General features: G+C 45.2%; 1 protein-coding gene across 1 annotated transcript in view; it reads left to right on the forward strand.

Moving 5' to 3' along the window:
* Positions 1-2649: 2649 nt before the first annotated feature.
* Positions 2650-20083, forward strand: part of FBXO22 (F-box protein 22) — a 533135-nt gene continuing 515701 nt past the window's right edge. The window contains exon 1 of the mRNA XM_069624341.1: positions 2650-2944. Coding sequence (XP_069480442.1) covers positions 2823-2944 — 122 coding nt within the window. The 5' untranslated portion in view covers positions 2650-2822. The remainder of the gene's footprint in view (positions 2945-20083) is intronic.

The following is a 20083-nucleotide window of genomic DNA, read 5'->3' on the forward strand; positions in this document are numbered from 1 at the left end:
GGTTGGCGGTGATATTTAAAGTGATTTTCCCTATGCCGATCATTTTCTGTGCAGGAGTGTTTATTATTTTTAAAAAAGTGTAATTGCAGTGAGAAAAGAAAAGGATATATAACTGATAGTGGGAAGGAAAAGATATCAAGACAGAGGTCAAATCTCCTGAAATGAATGATGGCAAGACACAGGTGGTTTTTGCAGTACCACCAGCTAATGCAGAGGATTATGATGCATTTTGGGTAGCATGTTCACTGGGTGGGTGGGATTGCATGATAATAAGATCTACCTTGGATGGGTATGAAGAAAAGGGAGGGGTCTTGGACAGAGTGACAAGATTATGGATGCCCAAAAACAGGAAGCAAAGAAACGGCGGGAAAAAGTGTGTTGATCGATAAATCGATCGAAGAGGGGAATGCAGTGAAGGTGCTGATTGAGCGCCATGAGGGGGGGTAAACTTACCATCTGGTGGAATGATGGGAGCAGGGACGGGTATCCCTAGAGGTGGAAGGGACATTGTTGACAGCTGCAATGTGTGATACATATGCTGTGTGCGCACGTGCAACTCCAGAAGTCTGCGGGCAAGACAGGGGTCAGGACGGTCAAGGGGGGACACATGGGGTCTAGGGGATCCGGGGTAGGAGCACAAGGTAGAAGTGGTAGTATAATATGAGGTGAGTAAACCATTTGGGTTTAGCACTAACAAGCCCCTCAATAGCAGGCTGACATGAATTTCACGAGCACGCCCGTAATCACGGTGTGCTGGAGAAATGTTGCAAGCTGGCTGTTCCCAGGAGATGGCAGTCACTGGGAAAGGGGTCCAGCAGATGCATACAAGGTTGACAAGCCAGACTCATGGGCGCTCGCTGGGAATGGAGAAAATTAAACTCATAAATGCATATCCACAGCACAGTCAGCGGATTAAAATTGACCCTTGGCAGATAGGCCTGGGAAGGAGGTTATGGGTCAGGCGGACGAGGGAGCCAATCAGCAGGTGAGTTTTGGTGACCCTCAGATGCAACAATGTTTTGCGTTCTCACAGATGTCTGCAAAGGATCCCATTGGTAGGGTGCTGTGTGAATGTCTCCCTCCCCAAAAGCTCAGGGTGTCTTGTGATTCTCATGTGTGTTGACCGACAGCAGGATAATAAAGTTCTGGAGGTCATCACAATTACATATTGCTAATAAAACATATTTTCTGGGGCGGGCCGGGGAGCCATGCGATGTCAAATGGGTGGTAATGAGCAGAGGAGTTAAGCTTGTTTCCTCCAGTTATTTTCGATTAACTGAAATCTAGCTATAGGGGACTGACGTAGTCCCACCAATCAGCTTTGCAGGATTTCTACTATTTTGCAACAATGCTCGCAACTGTTTCTGACTAGGCAAATAACGTTTAACAGTATAAATGACTCGACCACATTGGCCGGTTTTGTCAGCTCCTATCAACCATTTATGTCCCACTTTGCTGTTTGATTTGTGCTTGCCCAGCTGTAATAAAATGTGTTACTTTTTGCCGGGTGTACACTCAAGTTATTTAGATTACTTTTAGCGTTCCAGTAGTTACTTGACTTTGGAGGATCCCTGATACAAAACCATCACATGAGTGTCCACTATGAAAATAGAAAAGCTTTCAATTAGCTCACAGCTAGTCTTGCTATAGAATAAAATTGCCACGATAAGAATAGTGCAGGGAATCCTGATTCTATTAAAAACATGGAGGCAAGCATTATGCCTTCTATGGAAGTACATTTGGACAAAACCTAGGATATGTGTTAACACTGTTTGTAAATTAAAATCCCTCAATATATCTTTTTCTGTTCTGCTCCTGAAAACAACCCAACTATTGAATGAATACAGCTGACAAATTCATGGTCTTATATGCTTTAAGGATAGTTTACAGGAAATTGTTTTTGGGAGCAGGCTGAGTAAGCTGAGGTTTGTCAGACCTTCTGGGGTTCTGGAAAGGAGGAGCTTAATGAAGGGTCAACTGGATACTGGTTGATGGAAACTACAAAACACATAAGAAAAAACACAAACTACAAAATGAAAATACATTTTCAAACTTTCCTGTGTGCTGCTTAATGCTCGAAGTTAAGAAATTGAAGCATAATGCTTATCCCATTGTTTTTAATAGAATCAAGATTCCCTGCACTGTTTTAGCTAGATTAATCTTTATTGTTTGGGAGACTCAGAAGCATTTTTGCTTGCCATTGGTTAAAATGTGTCATTATTATGTTAACTCCTATTTTTGAAGTTTGAAAGTTCTTACCTCTTTTAGTCAACGAATGTGGCAAGTTATATCATATGCTGCAGCACCTAATGTGATATTTTAGTGAACAGGTTAAGGTTCGCACAATGGGATAAAACACATTCAAGTGCCCAATGACAAAAAAAATAGAGAATAGTAAATGCACTACACATGTGGTACAATATTAACACTAATAGGTTCGCACCTACCTCTTCTATCCCACTAACGCCCCATGCCCGCGGAGAGCGAGGACGCTGGTCCTTCATTCAAACTCGTTTTTTTTCTTCTTTTTTATGTTCAATTATCTGTATTAATCATTAAGAGAACATCGTCACAGCAAATTGATAAACATACAAATTGTTTATCAAACTAGTTGAATGAAGGAAGCACGACTTTTGTTCAAAGATGGCCGCCGTCAATATCGGAGTTGTCCTATTTCTATTTCGACGGGCGATTGTCCTGATGTTCCTATCTCTATCCTTCATTCGATTTCGTTTTTGGGTCTCCGAGGTGATCAGCTGCCAGAGGTTTTCCGGAAGCGGAATTTCTCCACCGGAAGTGGGGCAGAAAAAGGTGCTGGCAGGATGGAGCCTTGCAGCTGTTATCAAGTAGATGCGAGAAGCACGTATGTGCTGAGCAACCTAGCCGAGGTTGTGGAACGTGTGTTGAGCGGGCTGCCAACCAAGACTCTGCTCAGGGCAGCTTGGTAAGGAATGGATCAGGATGAAGAACTCACTTATTATTAATCTCTGTTCACATGCACTGTGCTGAGGTGTGGGTATGTCAAACTGCAAGTCTTTACTCCGTCGCTATAGTGAGCTGTTGCAGAGCATTACTTTTATTGTAACAGTCTCTTCTTTCTGTATTGTAATTGTCGACTTCAGCAACGTCCACAGCTGTACGTGTCTTCTACTGCAACTGTCAGTTCTTACATAGCCCCTCCGATATGAGTTTATTGCATAGCATCTGCACTGGGGTGTCCGAAAACACGGTCTGCTGTACTAATACCGACTATATGGTCCTAGACGGGGCAGGGCAACAGCATCATTTTGAATGTGGATCACATTCAAAGTGATGCTGTTGCCCAGCACGTTATGTGGTAATGTGAGGTGGGGTTCGAAGGACCAGCCGTTTACCACAGACTATCGCGGAGTAAAGTTTGTAAAGGAGTGCAATTTCAAGTAAATAATTGGACGATTTTAATGAGAATGGGTCACATACGTGACCCGCCCCCCCATCATTTGCTTGACTTGCGATCTGTGTGCACAGTTAACTAGTTTTGTAATATGCCATACTCCTTGTTCTACTAGCAAAACATTTTCCATAATTCACTTGCGACATATGCATCGAGTATTCATTTTGGCACAATACAGAAACCATGTCTATTGTTGTCCGTACTTGTGCTAGCCTACTTTCGATTTTGCAATTCTAAAAATTCTAGAGGCCCGCAGTAAGTACACCTCTAAAGTTCTATAACTTGAGTTGCCGCTCTACATGGAAAAATGGTTGGAATTGCCCTTCAATGCTGTAATTGGAACTACACATATAAACTAATAGAGGTTCATTTCGTGACTACACTCCATAACAGGTTCTCTTGACATGAGCACTGTGCACTGTTGCACTTCACGTTTACACATTTCTCCTAATTAATATTGTGCTTCTATAACCCATAGCAGATTCCACTAGTAATCCACTTGGCAGAAATTGCATTGTCCATGTGTTACCGCTGTTCTCGTTTCTACATTGCTACATGGATGAATGCTGAATTTAGCACACTAATGTTTTATATCGCTCTTCTAAAATACAGTATCATTCTTGGCCTTTCAGATGAGGCGGTTACAAAGGAAACTGTACATTTTCAATGAAACCTCTCATTCTTTTTTTATTTATTTATTTTTTGTGTGTAGGTAAGATTATACCAAAGATAATGTATGGTATGGAGATAGATTTGGCTGCATATAACATCCCATGGAAGAGATTGAAGGGCAAACTATGGAAGAGGGCCTTGGGACTGCCATCATCTCTTCCCATGGCCCCATTATGATTTGAATTGGGATTGTTATTGTTAGACTAATGGTTTAACTGTCGGATACTGTCTTTGGTTGGAAACATTTTGTTGGCTACGAAAAACTTCTTATGTGAATCGGTCACACTGAAGGAAAATGCATCACCATTTTTTAACAAGATGTTAACCCTGGCTGATAAACTTTTACATGCTACAGATAATGATCGCTCAGATTTGTTGGGCATCCCAATGAGTGTAAAGAAGGCTCTGAAGGAAAAGGACTGGATTGGCACCATCACGCACACAAGAGGATATAAACTGCATTCAACCTTTTCAATAATTGATAAACCCCTTGGACATTTACCAAATTACCTCCATCAATATCCGTGTCATGTTGTTACAAGAACCCAGTTCTTAAGATTTCGATTGAACCTTTTACCGACTGGGGAAGTATCACATGCTCGTAGAGACATAAAGGACGAGGGATACAACATTTGCCCACAGTGTAGTTCCGTAGGAAAACCAGAAACACTCATACATATATTGGTGAAATGTCCAACACTGGCACCAGTGAGAACAACATTTGTTGGTCTATTTTTTTTTTCTGCACTGTAAATTTGGATAATTTGTGGAATCGCATTTCTGTGAGATCGGAACTTCTTTTAACATATGCAGTGTACAAATGCTAGATGAATTAGGCTTAGATAGTGGGTATGTTATGTACTTCAGCATATTTTAGCGGTTAACATTTTAAGATGGATATGTGTTGTCATTTTGTATGAATTTTGTGTTTGTGTGTAAAATCAAGTTTTTGATCAAATTCGCAAAGGGTTAGACTCTGACAGCTTTAACAGAGTATTGGTTGCCGTTAGCTTGTCGATCAATGGACGAGGTGATGGGGCCAGATAATACGGTAACCCCTCCCAACCATAGCTGCAATGCTGTGCCCCAGGTGGGTAAGTGGTGGCCCACAGGGCCATTGTCTACTGCAGTTGTCTGTAAAACCTAGAGGTTGACTTCTTTCATGAATCTGATGGACTCGTCACTGTTTTCCTGGCAGTGACCTCCACCGATGTGACCCTGGGCAGTTACGTGAGGGAGGATCACATGGGTGTTGACTGCTACCGGAGAAAGGTTATTGGAGGAGTCGCAATCCCCCCACTACCATGAGTGAGACTCCTGGAATTCCAAGACCTCCATTGCCTATTATTGAGTAAGCCCCCCACCCCCATGCCCTTTTACAGGAATTCAAGAAACCTTTTCCATATACCATTCTGGTCATGCCCCTGCTTTGCACGCAAATACCCATAATTCACACATCACATCCTTTATTTTTGTACCTTTGTGTAAAATCCATGAGCGAAACCATTTGAGTCCAAAGGTTGCCATGATCTCTAATCCAAATGCACCTTTTTTTGTGAAATCTGTGGGTAAAACTATCCAGGCATTAAAAGCCCAAAGAAAGTTATGGACTTCAACTCGTATAACAACTTGGGTACTGAGACGAGGAGGAGGACCAGGCAGTTTCTGCAAAGTGATAGGAACTCGAAATGCAACATGCAGACTAGTTGTTTTTCAAAACCTGCAATGAGCTTGACGTTTAATAATGGCGACCGCTCTATGGAAGAGAGAGGTGCAGAATGAGACGTTGCCATCCACGCCAGGGCTCCTGAACGCACACTGACAGAGCCAGCAAAGCAGAAGAGGCCTTTGGGAAAGGAAGAGGAACATTGCGTACAAGCAGGAAGAGCCGTGGAGATGTCGGGAGCAGAGCAGGATCTCCTAGGGGTTTGATCGCTCAGTGAGGTAGTAGATTTCATCCTGGGCCGAGGAGGAGAGCTTGCGTGCGCCTGCACACTCTAGCCTGGAAGGCGGGAGAAGAAGCCATAATAAAGCTCGGTGTCCTATGTCTGGGACGCTAGAAAAGACCAGTGAGTCTGCCCAAAGCGTCTGGGGACCCTGGGACATTCCGACACCACGCCAACAAGTGATTGCCTTTGTGCATCCTCTGCATTTGCAACCGTGTACCATTCAAAGTTTGTTTGAATGCAGACAAGGCAAAGTAAGAAGGCAAGGTGCCATAAGAAGAATGTTTATATGCAGAGAAGTATAAAGGTGATCCCCAATTACATAAGCATGAGATGTCCACGTAGGGAAGAAGTTTGAGCAAGTACAGGTCAATTTTTCTTTTTTAAAGGAAGCAAATACTTTGAAATATTCCTATAATAACTGGTTGAAAAGTCACCAGGACAGAATGTATACTGCTGATTCAGAAGCTATGCTATATGGGGTTACTAAGGGAGATTGTGCCTCATTATGGAGGCCGGAATCCCAAAGTTTGAGGCCTCAATTGGTTGCAGCCTGAAGCAAAGTGGGAAGATCACTTTTGTAGCTTATACCCGGTTGATACGAACACTAGGCAATCTAAATGCAAAGTGGGGAGATTGTATGTAGGCGGATCTTGCTTCAGTCCAATCCTGTATCATCAAAAGTAAAGCTTCCAATGCATGAGTCCCTGATGGTCTAGCAAATGCAACTTTTAAATCTAATGTACCCTTGTGGTCTGCAATCTTAAGGGGGTTATTCACAAACATTCTTTCACTAAACTATCTTCCCTCATCTTGGAGGGGTGCTTTGATTGTTTTGATCTACAAACATGGTGATAGAATGCTCCCCAAAAATGACCCTCTGATATCACTCCTTGACTCTGCAAGTAACATTTTTGGAGCCTGATCTTGAGGGAACTTGGGTGCCTGGATGTCCATTAGTCTGGGTTTAACAGTGGCATGGGCACGGCACTGAACTGTTTTGTGATTCACTTATTACAGACTCGGGCAAATTGGCAAAAAAGACCTATCTATTGCACATTCTTGGACATTACTCAAGCTTTCGGTTGCGTAAAGTGACCAATTCCTTGGCACACATTGGATTAACTAGGTTGTCCTAAAGGAATACTTAGGATTTTAATTCTCTGCATTCTGAGACTGAGATAAAACATTTGCTTGGATCCGACAGGAAACACCACAAAATGGATACATACATATCGCCATGGCTTTGTTTTAGTGCCATATTTGTTTAAAGTCTAGATTAGTGATCTTGACGACTCCTCGCAGACTATTTCTAACATCCCTCCAAAATTAGGTGGCTTAAGTATACATTTAGTTTATATTTATTTATTTATATAGTGCGCTAAGCCCAAGGGCATCTGGGCGCATTACTTGAGGTTATAATTCTGGTTTCATATATGCAGTGTACAACGTCATGGTTAGAGTTGCGTATACACAAATCTACAAAGGTCATAGTTACAATTGCAGATACACAGATATACATACTCTTATTGCAATTAGCTACACAGCCAATCTCATCAGTGTGAGAGAGGTAAAAAGCATAGCCATAGTGCATGGATATGGGGATAAGAAATGATACTATAAGTAACGCCTACTGGTCAAGGGAACTGTGTTTAGTTAGCTCATTTACATCATTGCAGGTACATTAAGCAGGTGAGTGGTGTTTAATGCCGAGTGCTAGTGGCTTGGCTCTGTGAGCCAGATTTTGACCTTACTTCTAAAGGAGTTCAAGGAAGGGTCGGATCTGAGTGGGATAGGTAAAGTGTTCCATAGCTTTGCATCATGCTCTGAAACACGTGTGTACGAGTGCGATGGAAATAAAATATCAATATGAAGCACATGGAAGCTGTTGCCCCCATCCTTCTGGAGTTTGAATCTAGGTACTGTACGACAATAGCTTTGGGCCGCTCTGCAGGGACGATCAGAAATGTTGTGAGTGAATATATTTGTTAGGTAATTTGGTGCACGGTTAGCTAGGCACTTGTGCGAGAGTGATTTGAGGGTGATTCTTTGGTTGACTGCTAGCCAGTGTAGGCTGCGTCTAGAGTCTGAAATATGATGTGATCTGGGGATATTCAATGCTGCTCTGAAGGCATTATTTTGGATTGCTTGTAGTTTGTTGGTATTCCAATGGCATGTCCCTAAGTAGAGCGCATTACAGTAGTCGAGTTTCGACAGGACCAAGGTTCTGGCTAAGGTTGTGTAGTAGATGGGGGTTAAAAATGGTCGACACGCAGTGAAACGTTTTCATGTATAGGCCGCTGAGGAGGTTATGGCATTAGTTTGTCTGGCTAATGCTGGCGTAGAATCAAGGTATATACCAAGGGTTTTTACGTCTTTGGATACTCTGATTCCTTTACTGTTGATGGCAATACCATCAACGTCTGGGTTGAGATTGTTAAGTCTTGGTTGTGAACCAAGGAGGAGGAGCTCTGTCTTATCGTCATTAAGACAGAGCCCATGTTGTGCCATCCAAGCTTGGATGACAGTGTAAATGTCGTTAAGATTTTTCGAGTCAATTTTATAGTCTCCTGAGATGGGGATGAGTATTTGGGTGTCATCTGCATAGTTTGTGTAGGTGACACCCAAATGATCAAGGATATTGAAGAGTTGCCTTGTAAACACGTGAAGTGTCTGGGATACGCATGATCCCTTTGGGACCCCAAATAGTACATGTGCAGGTTCGGCAGAGGGAGAGAAGACCTTCATGGATCTGCTCTCCAGGAATGATCTAGCAAGTGGTGGCTTTGTCTGAGAAGTGGGCTGTAGAAGTGAGATGGTTGCATACTATCTGGTGATTGACTAAATCAAATGCAGCTGATAGGTCGAGCAAAAGGAGGAGGACCAACTTGCCCTTATCTTTTAAGTGATTGGTTCCATGCCTGGGTCTGAAGCCTGATTGCCTGAGGCCAAGGAGATTATTAGATTCTAAGTGATCCTGAATCTGCAGGTAGGCTGCTCTATCCAGGATTTTTACTAAGAAAGGGACTGTGGTGATGGGCCTATAATGTGTGGGGCTGCTTGGGTCTATTGATGGCTTCATAAGTAATGGGAGAACCCAGGCTTCTTTAAGGTTGTTGGGCACTATGCCAGTGTTAAATGAGGCATTTTATTAAGGAGGTGATGAATGATGCTAGTGCCTTCGCTGCCTCCTTAATGATGGGAGATGAGCGGGTATCTCCCTGACAATTAGGTTTGAGTTTAAGGATTGTTTTCTACATCTGTAGTAGAGTGATGAGAAATTGAATGGTTTATAGTTATGCTGTAAGGCGATGGATGATGTGCTTTGAAGTGTATCGAATGATGCGCTGCTTTTTTAAAAATCTATTTTGTTTTGTGGCATAGTGATTTTATCTAATAGAGCTTTTTGAATGTTGGAGCACCAGGTGCTGTCTTTAACACATGTATCAGGTTGGGGTTCTGGGGATTCTAGTTCTGAGTACCGTAAAGAGTTCTTTCGTACTCTATTTGGCTTGGGCAATCCGGTTGTTGTACGTGTCTTTTTTTGGCTTGAAAGATTGCCTCTTAATAATTGAGGGATGCTAATGTGAAGTTATTTTTGTTAGATGCAGTAGGTAGGCTTCTCCAAAGTGCTTCTGTATTTCTTTTTTCTTTACGTAGAGCTCTAAGGGGTGGGGTGAACCAGGAACTGAGGTGGGCGCGTGGTTTAGATTTCCAAAGTTTGAGTGGGGTACAGTATTGGTGGTTTGGTTGTAGAGGTCACCTAGAACTGTTGGGTCTGTATACAACATAATGTTAAGGAAAGGTAGTATCCAAGGAAGGAGTTTTTCGTTAGTTATGTCCCTTTTTTATAGTGTGCACGGGCGGATTGATGTTGCGCTTGGGTTGCTGGTTGTCTGACTTGATAGTGAATGAAATCAGATGGTGATCTGACCATGCACAAGGAGTGTTAGCAAGGATATTTGTGCTGCAGTTGCAAGCCAATCAAGGGTTCTGCCTTTGATGCGGGTAGGTTTCTCAATGCGGTGTGTAAATCCAAGTTCTGTTATAGTGTTCGCAGTATGTAATGCTTTGCAATCCTTTGTATCCTGGAATCCTAGATTGAAGTTGCCCATTAGGATGATTTGCGAAATGGGCTTAGTGTTGGTGGATAGAAGAGTAGTGATATCTTCCTCGAATGTGGAGACTGGGCGAGGTGGCCTACAGATAAGGTGCATGGTGACTGTTTGGGTAGCTGAGGCGGGGAGCCTGACGGGCAGTAATTCAGCTGACTGAAAGGGTTGATTCTGTATAGGTGTATAGGTCTTAGGCCTAATATGGTTCTAGATATGATGGCTACATCTCCCGTTTCGACTGGTTTGAGTCTCTATCGTACCTGGTGATGGTGTAATCATTAGGGATGGTGAGGGAGAGAGATGGTCCTGATGCAGCATGTAACCAAGTCTCAGTAAACGCTAAGAAATTGAGGTCTTGTGCTGTGATATAGTCTGCAATATCTAAGGCATGTGCTGGGAGTGGCCTAGCGTTAATTAGTGCGCCCTTAATATTGATAGCTTTGGGAGCAGTGTGTTTGTTAATGGTAGAGGGTTCTTTGGCCATGGTACTCTTAGTGGGTGTCGTTTTAGAGTTGTCTGCAGATTTGATATTGGGAATGAGTTTTTTTGTTTTTGTTGTAGCAGTGAATTTGGTTGCCGATGGGGCTGGTAAAAACCTGGTGCCTAATCTAGAGTTCCTGTAGTTCAATGTGCATGGTTGATTAGGTGTGGGTTTCATGGCAAATTGTTTTAGCCATAGGGCTGGTGAGTTCAGGTAGAGTTTTTGTGGTAATGTGGTGGTAGCAGGGTGTAGGTGGGATGTCGTCTGCTAGAGGGAGTCTCTTGCTCATAGTTAAAGTTGTGTAGGTCATTTTGAGCATGTTGTTGAGTATGTGGATGGAGTGGGTAGATAGGTGGCTAGTGGTGGGAGAGATCTTGGTTGTGGTTAGCAGATTGCCAACTAGTAGTGGTATGAAACGTACTAAGAGGATCAGGTACATGGTAAGGTTGGGGTTAACATGTCCTATCTAATGGGACGGTGATCTTAGATTGCTGGTCTAGTAGGGAAGGTAGTTTGCGAGTTAGTTAGGCAAATAGGCAGTTGGTCATATGAGGCGCATGTGGGCTAAGATGCAGAGAGCGACATGCAAGCCAGTTAAGTCACGGTAAGGCAGGTTTCGAGTAGAATGCTCGCTTCTAATGCAAATCTGGGTCCTTATGATGCCTCTGCAGCAGGGAGAGACAACAATAGCGAAGCGAGCTATTAGAATAACATACGGCACATATTGCATAAATTGCTTGCTTAGATCATTTAGGTTAAAAGTGCAACAAAAACCAGTTGATTATGCAACGAAAACAGTGTAGGCCAGTTGGTTGTACAGCGAGCATAATGTAAGCCAGTTGGTAATGGGCAAAGGCACGTTTCAAGTGGCATGCAAATTAACACATATCGGGCAGTTTCATAGCAGGAAAGAACAATGCAAGGCAATAACAAGTCAGTAAAATCTTTGTTTTGGATAGAATACTAAGCTAGGCAAGTTCTGGCTAACGATGCAGCAGGAGCGATGCAAGCTAACCTGGGTCAAGTGATACATATTTTATAAGATGCAAAACTTTACAAATTGAGATAAGAATGCAGAGAAAACAATCTAAGCCGATGGGCAGCATCACGTTTCGATCGGCATGCAGGCTTAGACAGATCAGGCAGTTTGTATGGCTCCACGTGATATAGTACAAATCGAAAACACAAATAGGAGGCAGAAATGCGCAGATAATGGGTCCGCATGAGCAAGGCGAGACGATTTTCAAATGGTGGTACACGTTTCGCTAGAAGGTAGGTTTCGGTAGTTGGATGTGGGGTGTTTGACTAGGGCGGGGAATGTTAAGTGTGCTGGGTGAGGAAGAGGCTCGCAGCAATACAATAAAAGTTGATTGCGGGCACACAAAAAGTGTGGTCTTACCATGTGATAGTATTCCTTGTATGCACGGCCGGGGCTGATATAAGCGTAAGCAAAGTCTAAGGCGCCCTGCGGCCTCGGGCGGCCCGGACAGGAACAGACAGGCAAGTGCCTTAAATGGGTGCCTTTGATGGGCGGGCTGGCTTGCGCCTTCCGGCGGGGCTGGCCCAAAGAAGTAGCAGCGTCTTCCCAATAAGCTGTGAGGTGGTTTGCTAGGCAAACTACAAACAATCAAACACGGTGGCCATTTTCTAAGGCTCTACATGTTCGTGGTGCTCGGTTTTTCGAACACCGATTAAGACAGACGGGCGCAGAGAATGTTTTTCATTTCTGGCAGTCAGGTCCTTCCAGGCAGTGGGTGATCGAGGTTAAAAACACGATGACCATTCATCGCTTCTTACCCGGCAATAACGTTCTCATTGCAGTGGGAAGGTGCTGGCGGTGATGTTGCGGGCTGGATTCCTGCCCACCCGAGATGTGGATGAATTGCAGATGACAGTCCTTTTTGACCTGACCCCTATTGGATTGCAGTGAGCATTCAAGGCAATTAATCTGTATTTCCTAAACCTGGATTTGAAATGAAACCTAGTTTAGCATTAGAATTTATTTATACCAATCGTTCAAAACAAACATTTGTCTGGGTTTTGGACCAGTCCTGCATGGGGCTAGTATCTAGCTTCAAAAATCTTGGAGTGTTTATTCATGCCAAGAGTGACTAAATTGCTGGATGAGAACCATTTAAGATATCTGGTTTCTGTGAGTGCTACTGAAATGCGGCTAATTGATAGGAAATGTGGCTGTTTTTCAGCTATTCCTATTTTAAACTTTTCACCAGAAAGTTATCCCATGCTTGCTCTATGGTGCAGAAACAGGCTTGTTGGGATACAGTTGAGTGTCTATTGTGGAGAAAAACATTTATCTTTACCACTGGGAACACCTGTTCTGATTATGAGACATTTGGGTTTGCTCTCCTTGCGGGTTCGTGCGAACTGGAAAATACTTCAATTATTCAGAAAGCTTTTTGTTCCGCCAGAAAAAAAAACTTGTTTCTGAATTTGAAGGAGGAACTGACTAATTCCTGTCAAGCATTAACCTGTTAGAATAAGAACAGCCTGCTGTTTTCGCACGCTCATGACCTCTCCTTAGACAAGCTTGTAGTCAATCCCTTAAAGGTGAAAAACTTTTTGGGTTGGCTTGAGAATCATGCTTTTGCTATGAATTTTCTATTTTATCACTTCAGGTATGAAATCAAAGCTTTCAAATGTTCTACCATTTTACATGCAAAAGCATCCTTCCAGATCGCGTTGAAACCATGTGTAAAGGTTCAAATTGAATGTGTTGCCCACAAGAGAAATTACAGGAGCACAGGCCAAACTTTTGAGAACAAATAGTGTATAGATTCTCTGCTCCTAGCTGGAAATGCTCCGTCGCATGTAATCGAGTGTAAGATGCTTCAAGAACTTCGATTTGATATGCGTGGCGGATTTGTTTCCTATTAATTCTTTCTTTATTTCTTTTGTTATTTTGATCTAGAATTTTAAATAGTTGGGAATACATTTTATATAATTAATGATTGTTTTGAGACGCAAGAACTGTTAAAGAGCCTTGTTCAAGCAAAAGAACTTTGTGAGTCCATTAAAGACACCAAGGAACTGTTAGATGAAGAGACATTTTGCCATCCTGTTTAAGAATTCAGGGGAAGGGGATCACCTTCTGGAGTCTTTACCCTGGAGAACGTTTTTGTTGGAGTCATTCTTAAACTGATGGTTTTGAATACTTTTTCAAATGTCCTTGTACCTTTTTTTGTCTGGAAGTGTGAGGGCCAGATAGGTTGTTTTGGACACAAGGATGTTTTTTCCAGTTACTGACATCCCGGCACAGTCAAAACCTTGGTTTTAGTTTCTAGGCGGGGAAGTTCCTCTTTAAAAATGGGTCTGGAGAGGCTTTTTTTCCCCAACCCATTTTGTGTCAGTCTCTCATTTCTGATCCTCTCACTTTACCATAACCCACAGTGAAATATAATTTTGCAGCACACATATCAAGGTTACATCCATAAACCATTAATGACCCTTTGGGGGCTGTTAACCAAGTTGGATCTCTTTTCAGGTTTCGCATTTAGCAACAGGTCAAAATAGCAGAAATATACCATGAATAAAAAAAATCAAAAAAAATCTAATTGGTACTTAAGCCAGATCTCCGTCATCCCTGGGTGATGAGGGCTCGAACAACCCACCTTTCAGTTAGAAGCCACACATGCATGGGGTAACTTGCGAGCTCCTGACCAAGATGGCCACAATCTTCTGAGCTTCGTGTATGAGAAAAGGAGGAGGCGGCCATGAATCGAACTGACCCCATGGCCCAAGTGCGGGCTGGCTGAGCATACTGGGGAAACAATTCGGCAGGTCCACCTCTGCTGAGGACCAGTGTCTGTCTAACAGTAGAATGATCACTGAGGGAAAGTGCCCCCCTCCCACACCCCATCACTGTGGCGTGATAGTGGGGCGGTGCTGTGAGGGAGGGGGTGAAACTGGGCTGTGGCCGCTGGCACAAGCTTCCCCGGATTTGAGCGGGCGACCGCTCCTTGAGGACCCGCTGACCGAGGAGAAGTGGCTGTGTGAGCGGGACAGACCGGGCTAGGCAGTGTAGGGGGAGCACGTCCCGTCGGCAGGAGAGCATGCTGGGCCGGGCTGTGTTTGATGCCTGGCGGGCCCGCCACTAGTGCTGGAGTACATGCCAGGCCTTGGGGCTGCAGTAGCCGATCTAAGTGGAGTGGCGGCGCAGCAAAACTGATGGGGCTGCGGACCCTGCCAGCCGGCTCAGAGGGTGCAGAGCTGCTTTTGAGGGACACGTTGGCAATCAGTGTGCTGTGACCGTCTATATCCTGTTGGCTCGCGCTGAGGAGGGAGGAAGCGAGGGCGCAGGGCAGTGGGCTGCAGGAGAATACATCTGACACCTGTACCACGCATAACACTGCAAGACTAACAGGAGGTGCCACATCTAGTTAGTCTCAGGCAGTACTGGCCATTTGTAAAATTGCGGTGAGGTGAAGCCAGATTGTTCTCTGGTCTGAATGCACTCTGAAGTCCGGGGCCTTGTGTGCCATAGGCAGGTGGGAGGGCCCTTAAACATTAGGACATTGGCAGCAAGTCCCTCTGCATTTCTGGACTTTGCTGTAGTGTCGTGGCTGGAGGGTGGCAGCACTTCTCGGGTGTGGAGAGAGGAGGCTGGCAGCATTGAGGCCGGCGCTGGGAATATTGGAGCAGGCCTACCTGAGTATCAGTGAGTACTCTTGGAGGCAAAACGTCCTGCTGGAACATGTGTATTAAGTCAGTGACTGTGGAGCTCTATTGGGACAGCTGGGCAACCCATGAGTTGTAAGGGGAGGCAGAGCAGGCGTGACCTGGAGGCTTCACTTGGTTGGCTAAGGGCAATAAGAAGGGCCGCCTGCATTTTACTCAAAAGGGAGGCCTAGCCCTGCATAAGGGTACTATGGAGGCCCCTGGTCTGCCGATGTGGAGACAGTCAGCCGGAGTACGGCAGCACTGGAAGAGGCATCAGGGCCTCCCTCGAAACTCAGCCTGGCGCTGGCGGAGGTGAATGGGTTTGCTTCAGTGAACACCAAACTGAATGGCATGGGATACAAGATGGATAGAATGCAAGAAAGAATTGAGAAAAAAAGTCTCGGGAGGATAGCTCATGGGCATCATGCTTGCCTGGGAAGCAAGACGACACACAGCACCACAGGTTCGATCCCCGGGTCTGCGCTTAGAAACCTCTGGGTATTAAGCACGTTATAAATGACCTATCATATCAAAGCAAGAATGCGGAAAGCGGAGCACCGAGTGGGAGTGCTGGTGGACGCTAGCAATGGGGTGACCCATGCAATATGCAGCTTGCAGAGAGAAGTAAAAGATCTGCGATACGAATGAGGACTTGGAAGCAAGATCCAGGCTAAACAATGTCGGGGTGGTGGGGATCCCGGAATCGGTGCCCGCACAGAGCATGGAATTATTTATGGAGTCCTTTCATAAGGGAGGTATTGCAGGACCCTCCACTGTCCTCCCAATTTTTGGTGGAAAAAGCACACCGGATCTCGACGCAAAAACCCAGGCCATGGCAGAACCCTTGCCCAGTCATTGTTTGACTACTGAATTACCGTGATTGAGACATTTTGCTCAGGGCACGGAAGTTGGGTGAGGTGCAGTACAGGGAGGCTAACGTGTCCCATAAGGATTTCACCCCCTCTGTACAGGGGGCCCATCTTTCTTTCTGGTCACAAAGAGGTTGCTGAAAGACATGGGGATTCAATATGCAATGCGTTATCCAAATTACTCGTAATCCACGAGGACAAAACTTTTATTGACTTATCTGGTGAACAGGGAGAATACCTTGCGTTCTAATGGGTGACTTGGTATATTCAAGCTGTGAGATTTGCTATGTCTGGGCCCGAGGCCTGACAAAAGCGAATAACTAGCCTCAAATAACAAAACCTCATTTGGATCTAACTGCTGTGTTGGGTCCAATTATAGTTAGTTATCCTGCAAGTGTTGGGCCTGCTCCAGGGAAGGGACTCGGGGTCGGAGGTCAGATAAGGTTGTCGAGTCCGGAGCCCCCAGGCGGGTGCACTGATGTGAGTTTGGGAGGGAGGGAGGGAGGGAGGGAGACATCACTACCGTTTGAGGTTGGACAGTGGGGGAGGAAAACATTGATTGGTGGGGTAGCGCTCTGGGGGTCGGGGTGGGTGTGTTCCATTGCTAGTTTGTGTCAGGCAGTGGGGGGTGGTGTGGGTTGTGGTAGTGCATGGGATTGTTGGAGGGAGCGGGAGGGGGTGGGTTGTTTTTGTTTTTGTTTTTTGTGTTTTGTTTTTTTCTTAAACGGATTCACGTCTATATGGAAAGGGTTGGTGCACAGTAGCATTTTGTTGGGAAGTGGTGGAAACCGGAGTGCAGAACAGGTCTGAATATTGAATACACAAGTCTATTCCCGGGTGTAATATTAAGAGTTCGAATGTGAGGGGAGTTGAACAATCCATGTAAAAGCAGGAAGGTGGTAAATTACTGTAAGCGCCAAGGTGATTCCCTGCAGGAAAACGATTTGCTCGGCTCATCTAATGAGGGGGTGGCCAGGGCATGGGGATCTAACAGGTTCTATACATCATACTCAAACTTATTCGGCTGGGGTCATGACACTAATTCACAAGTCCCCCCCCCCCCCCGGCTTTCATTTGGTAGAACAGTTAATTGACCCACAGGGTAGGTTTGCAATTGTGTATGACCCTTGCCCCAGGCCCTCACTGGCAAATCAGCCTTCCAGTTAGGGCCAGGTCAAGGGCCTTAAAACCTTATCCATGACTCTCTTGGAGTCAGTCCTGGCGCCTTTGGAGCCAGGCTTGTAACCATCATGAAGACCAACATTAGAATGGGACTATTTACTTGGGACTATTTAACTTGGTGGGGGTGGAAGGGGGGGGGGTTCAGCCAACATGGAGGCATACACATAGCTCAGTTACAAGGAACTGAACTATGCGGTCTAGTCTTTTGGGTGTAGCAGGCCTGGGACTACTTTACCTGGACTACCTTGGGTGTGGCAGGCCTGGGACTATTTTACCTGGACTACTTTACCTGAGACAATTTAAACCGCACCCAAACAGCAGCATATGCTTTGCGTTATTCTGCTGTGGGCAGCGTAACGCTCACCGTGTCCAGTTCTTTGATGCCAGCTTACCTGAAACCAAGGACCTGCAGAGAGAGAAAGAACACTACGAAACTTACCTGGAACAGTATCCTGTCTTCAATCTATCGCTGACTTCAGTTCCACTCGCCTGAAGGTTCAAACTCCATCATCCGGCACTGCATGCATCCTGGAATACCATAATCTGGAAAGAAGAGAAAGAAAGACAGCATTAGTAAGCGTTTACTCACGTTTCCTCCCGAATGAAGAAAGCCACACAATTCTTACCTGGGTAGTCCTCTCCTGGTCCGTATCATTGCTGAAACATTACGGCGCTCGGCGAGGAACATCGCAACCTGCAAGGAGAGAAAAGACACAGATTAGCAATATAAAAGGCGAAACAGCGCAGCGCATCGCGCATTACTCATCGGACAGCATCGCACACACCACGACTTCGCCTACCGGCCCATGCTCATCTTCAAAATGCATTACACCACCAAAATACCTTTCCATGCCTAAAAGGAAAGAAGCAAGACATTATTATTCGAACTAAGAGGAACATAATAACTGCATATAGAGACTGCAAAGCAGCACACCTACAGAGTCGCAGCAGGCCTGGATTCCCATGGGGGGGGGGGGGGGTTGTACCAGTGAAGTAACTTGGTCGCTGCTCGCCCCACCCACATCTACGTACCCCTGCCACGAGGAGCAGGACGGAGAATCCACCTTTTACAGTATCGAGGTGAGGAGAAGGCTCAAGGGGGAGGAAGGAGTTGAGGCCAAGTGAGGTGGGAAAGCATAGACCATCTGGTATTGAATCCAGCTCTCCTATATTACAGATGCATCTTTAACCGGAGGCCTTACCAGGGGACCAGGAGAAGGTTTGAGAGTGCAAATCGTCCAACCAGGGCTGGGTGGCGTCCCCGTGGATAGCAGGTGAGCGTAACAGGCAGCTGACCTCATGTCTTGGTGACGTTACTCAACATTTATTGCCCAAACGTAGATGACCCTTCGTTTTTTTTAATTTTTTAAATTTTTTTTTTTTATCACTTGTCCAAAAGTTGCAAATAAATGCATACTAACATTGTTTGGGCGGGTGATCTTCATATCGCTTTGCAAACAGTGCTAGATAGATCAGCGGGGTCAGCATGCTCCTTCATGCAGTGTACTTCGACCGGGGGTGTTGGAATTTTCCTTCCATTCGTTGGTGCTCGGGACGTCATCGAGACTGCAATATGTGCTAGTTAGCTCACATTTGATGCTTATGACGCTAGATTGTTCACTTCTACCACAGATTGTTGGACCACTCGGATAACTGTGGTTATTGGATGTGGGACAGGAGGCTGTACCTAGCTCCAGTTGGAGGTTCAAGGCAGCAGCCCTATCAGACATAGTGTTTTGAAGTGAGGTGGTGGAAGTCGTACAATCGTATTTTTAAGTCCATATGAGTTCTGTCAGCTCCATGGCCTCTGTCTGGGAGGCATTTAAAGTGGTTCTTTGCGGGAGGTCGATGGCTTTGGGGTGTTGAAAATGATCATTAGACAGCTGGCACACCTGTAAGGGGAAATTAAGATTAGTGAGGCTGCCCTGTTGGCCGCCGATTATGTTGTGACTAGGGCTGAACTGCGGAAAACTCTAGGCAGGTTCGGCGACCTGGCTGATCGGGAGGTTAAATGCCTGGTGCGTCCGTCGATGGCACGTAGATACGGCGAGGAGGGTCGACCGAGTCGCCTACTGGCGGCTATGCTGCGGCAAGAGAGTTTCCTGATATTGCAGGAATACACACGAGTGGACAAGTTGTGGCTGAATCCTGAGGCTGTTTTGGGAACTTTTCAATGATACTTTGAAGGAGTGTATGCGTCCAGGTGTTTGCAGGCCCTGGGGTACTGTGGTCGAATACCTAGAGGAGGCGTCACTGCTGAGGTTGAGTGCTGAAGCACGTCGGTTGTTGGCTAAGCCGATCTCTGATGAAACTCTTGTGGCAGCTCAGGCTTTTCCATTGGCTAAAGCTCCTGAGTCAGATGGCAGATCAGCGCAGAGTTCTACAGGGAGTTTGGGCCGGAGGTTGCAAAATATATGGTGGGGGGGTTTGTCTTTGGGCCAGTTGCCCCCTCAATGCGTGAGGCTGTGGTGATCCTGCTCATGAAGGAGGGAAAGGACCCTTAGGACCGCACTTCATACCGCCCGACAGCCATTATTAATTTAGATACTAAAATATTTGCTAAAATTCTGGCAGACTGCTGCCGTTTGTGTCTGGCTTAGTCCACTTGGTTCACTCTGGTTTTATCCCAGGGAGGTCGACTTTGTTGAATTTGTGCCGGTTCTATATATTGGCTCGTGTTGACCCGAGTGGCGGCTTTACACAATATG

The sequence above is a fragment of the Ambystoma mexicanum genome, chromosome 11, assembly GCF_040938575.1.
Source record: "Ambystoma mexicanum isolate Mex_15411 chromosome 11, UKY_AmexF1_1, whole genome shotgun sequence".
Taxonomy (NCBI): Eukaryota; Metazoa; Chordata; class Amphibia; order Caudata; family Ambystomatidae; genus Ambystoma; species Ambystoma mexicanum.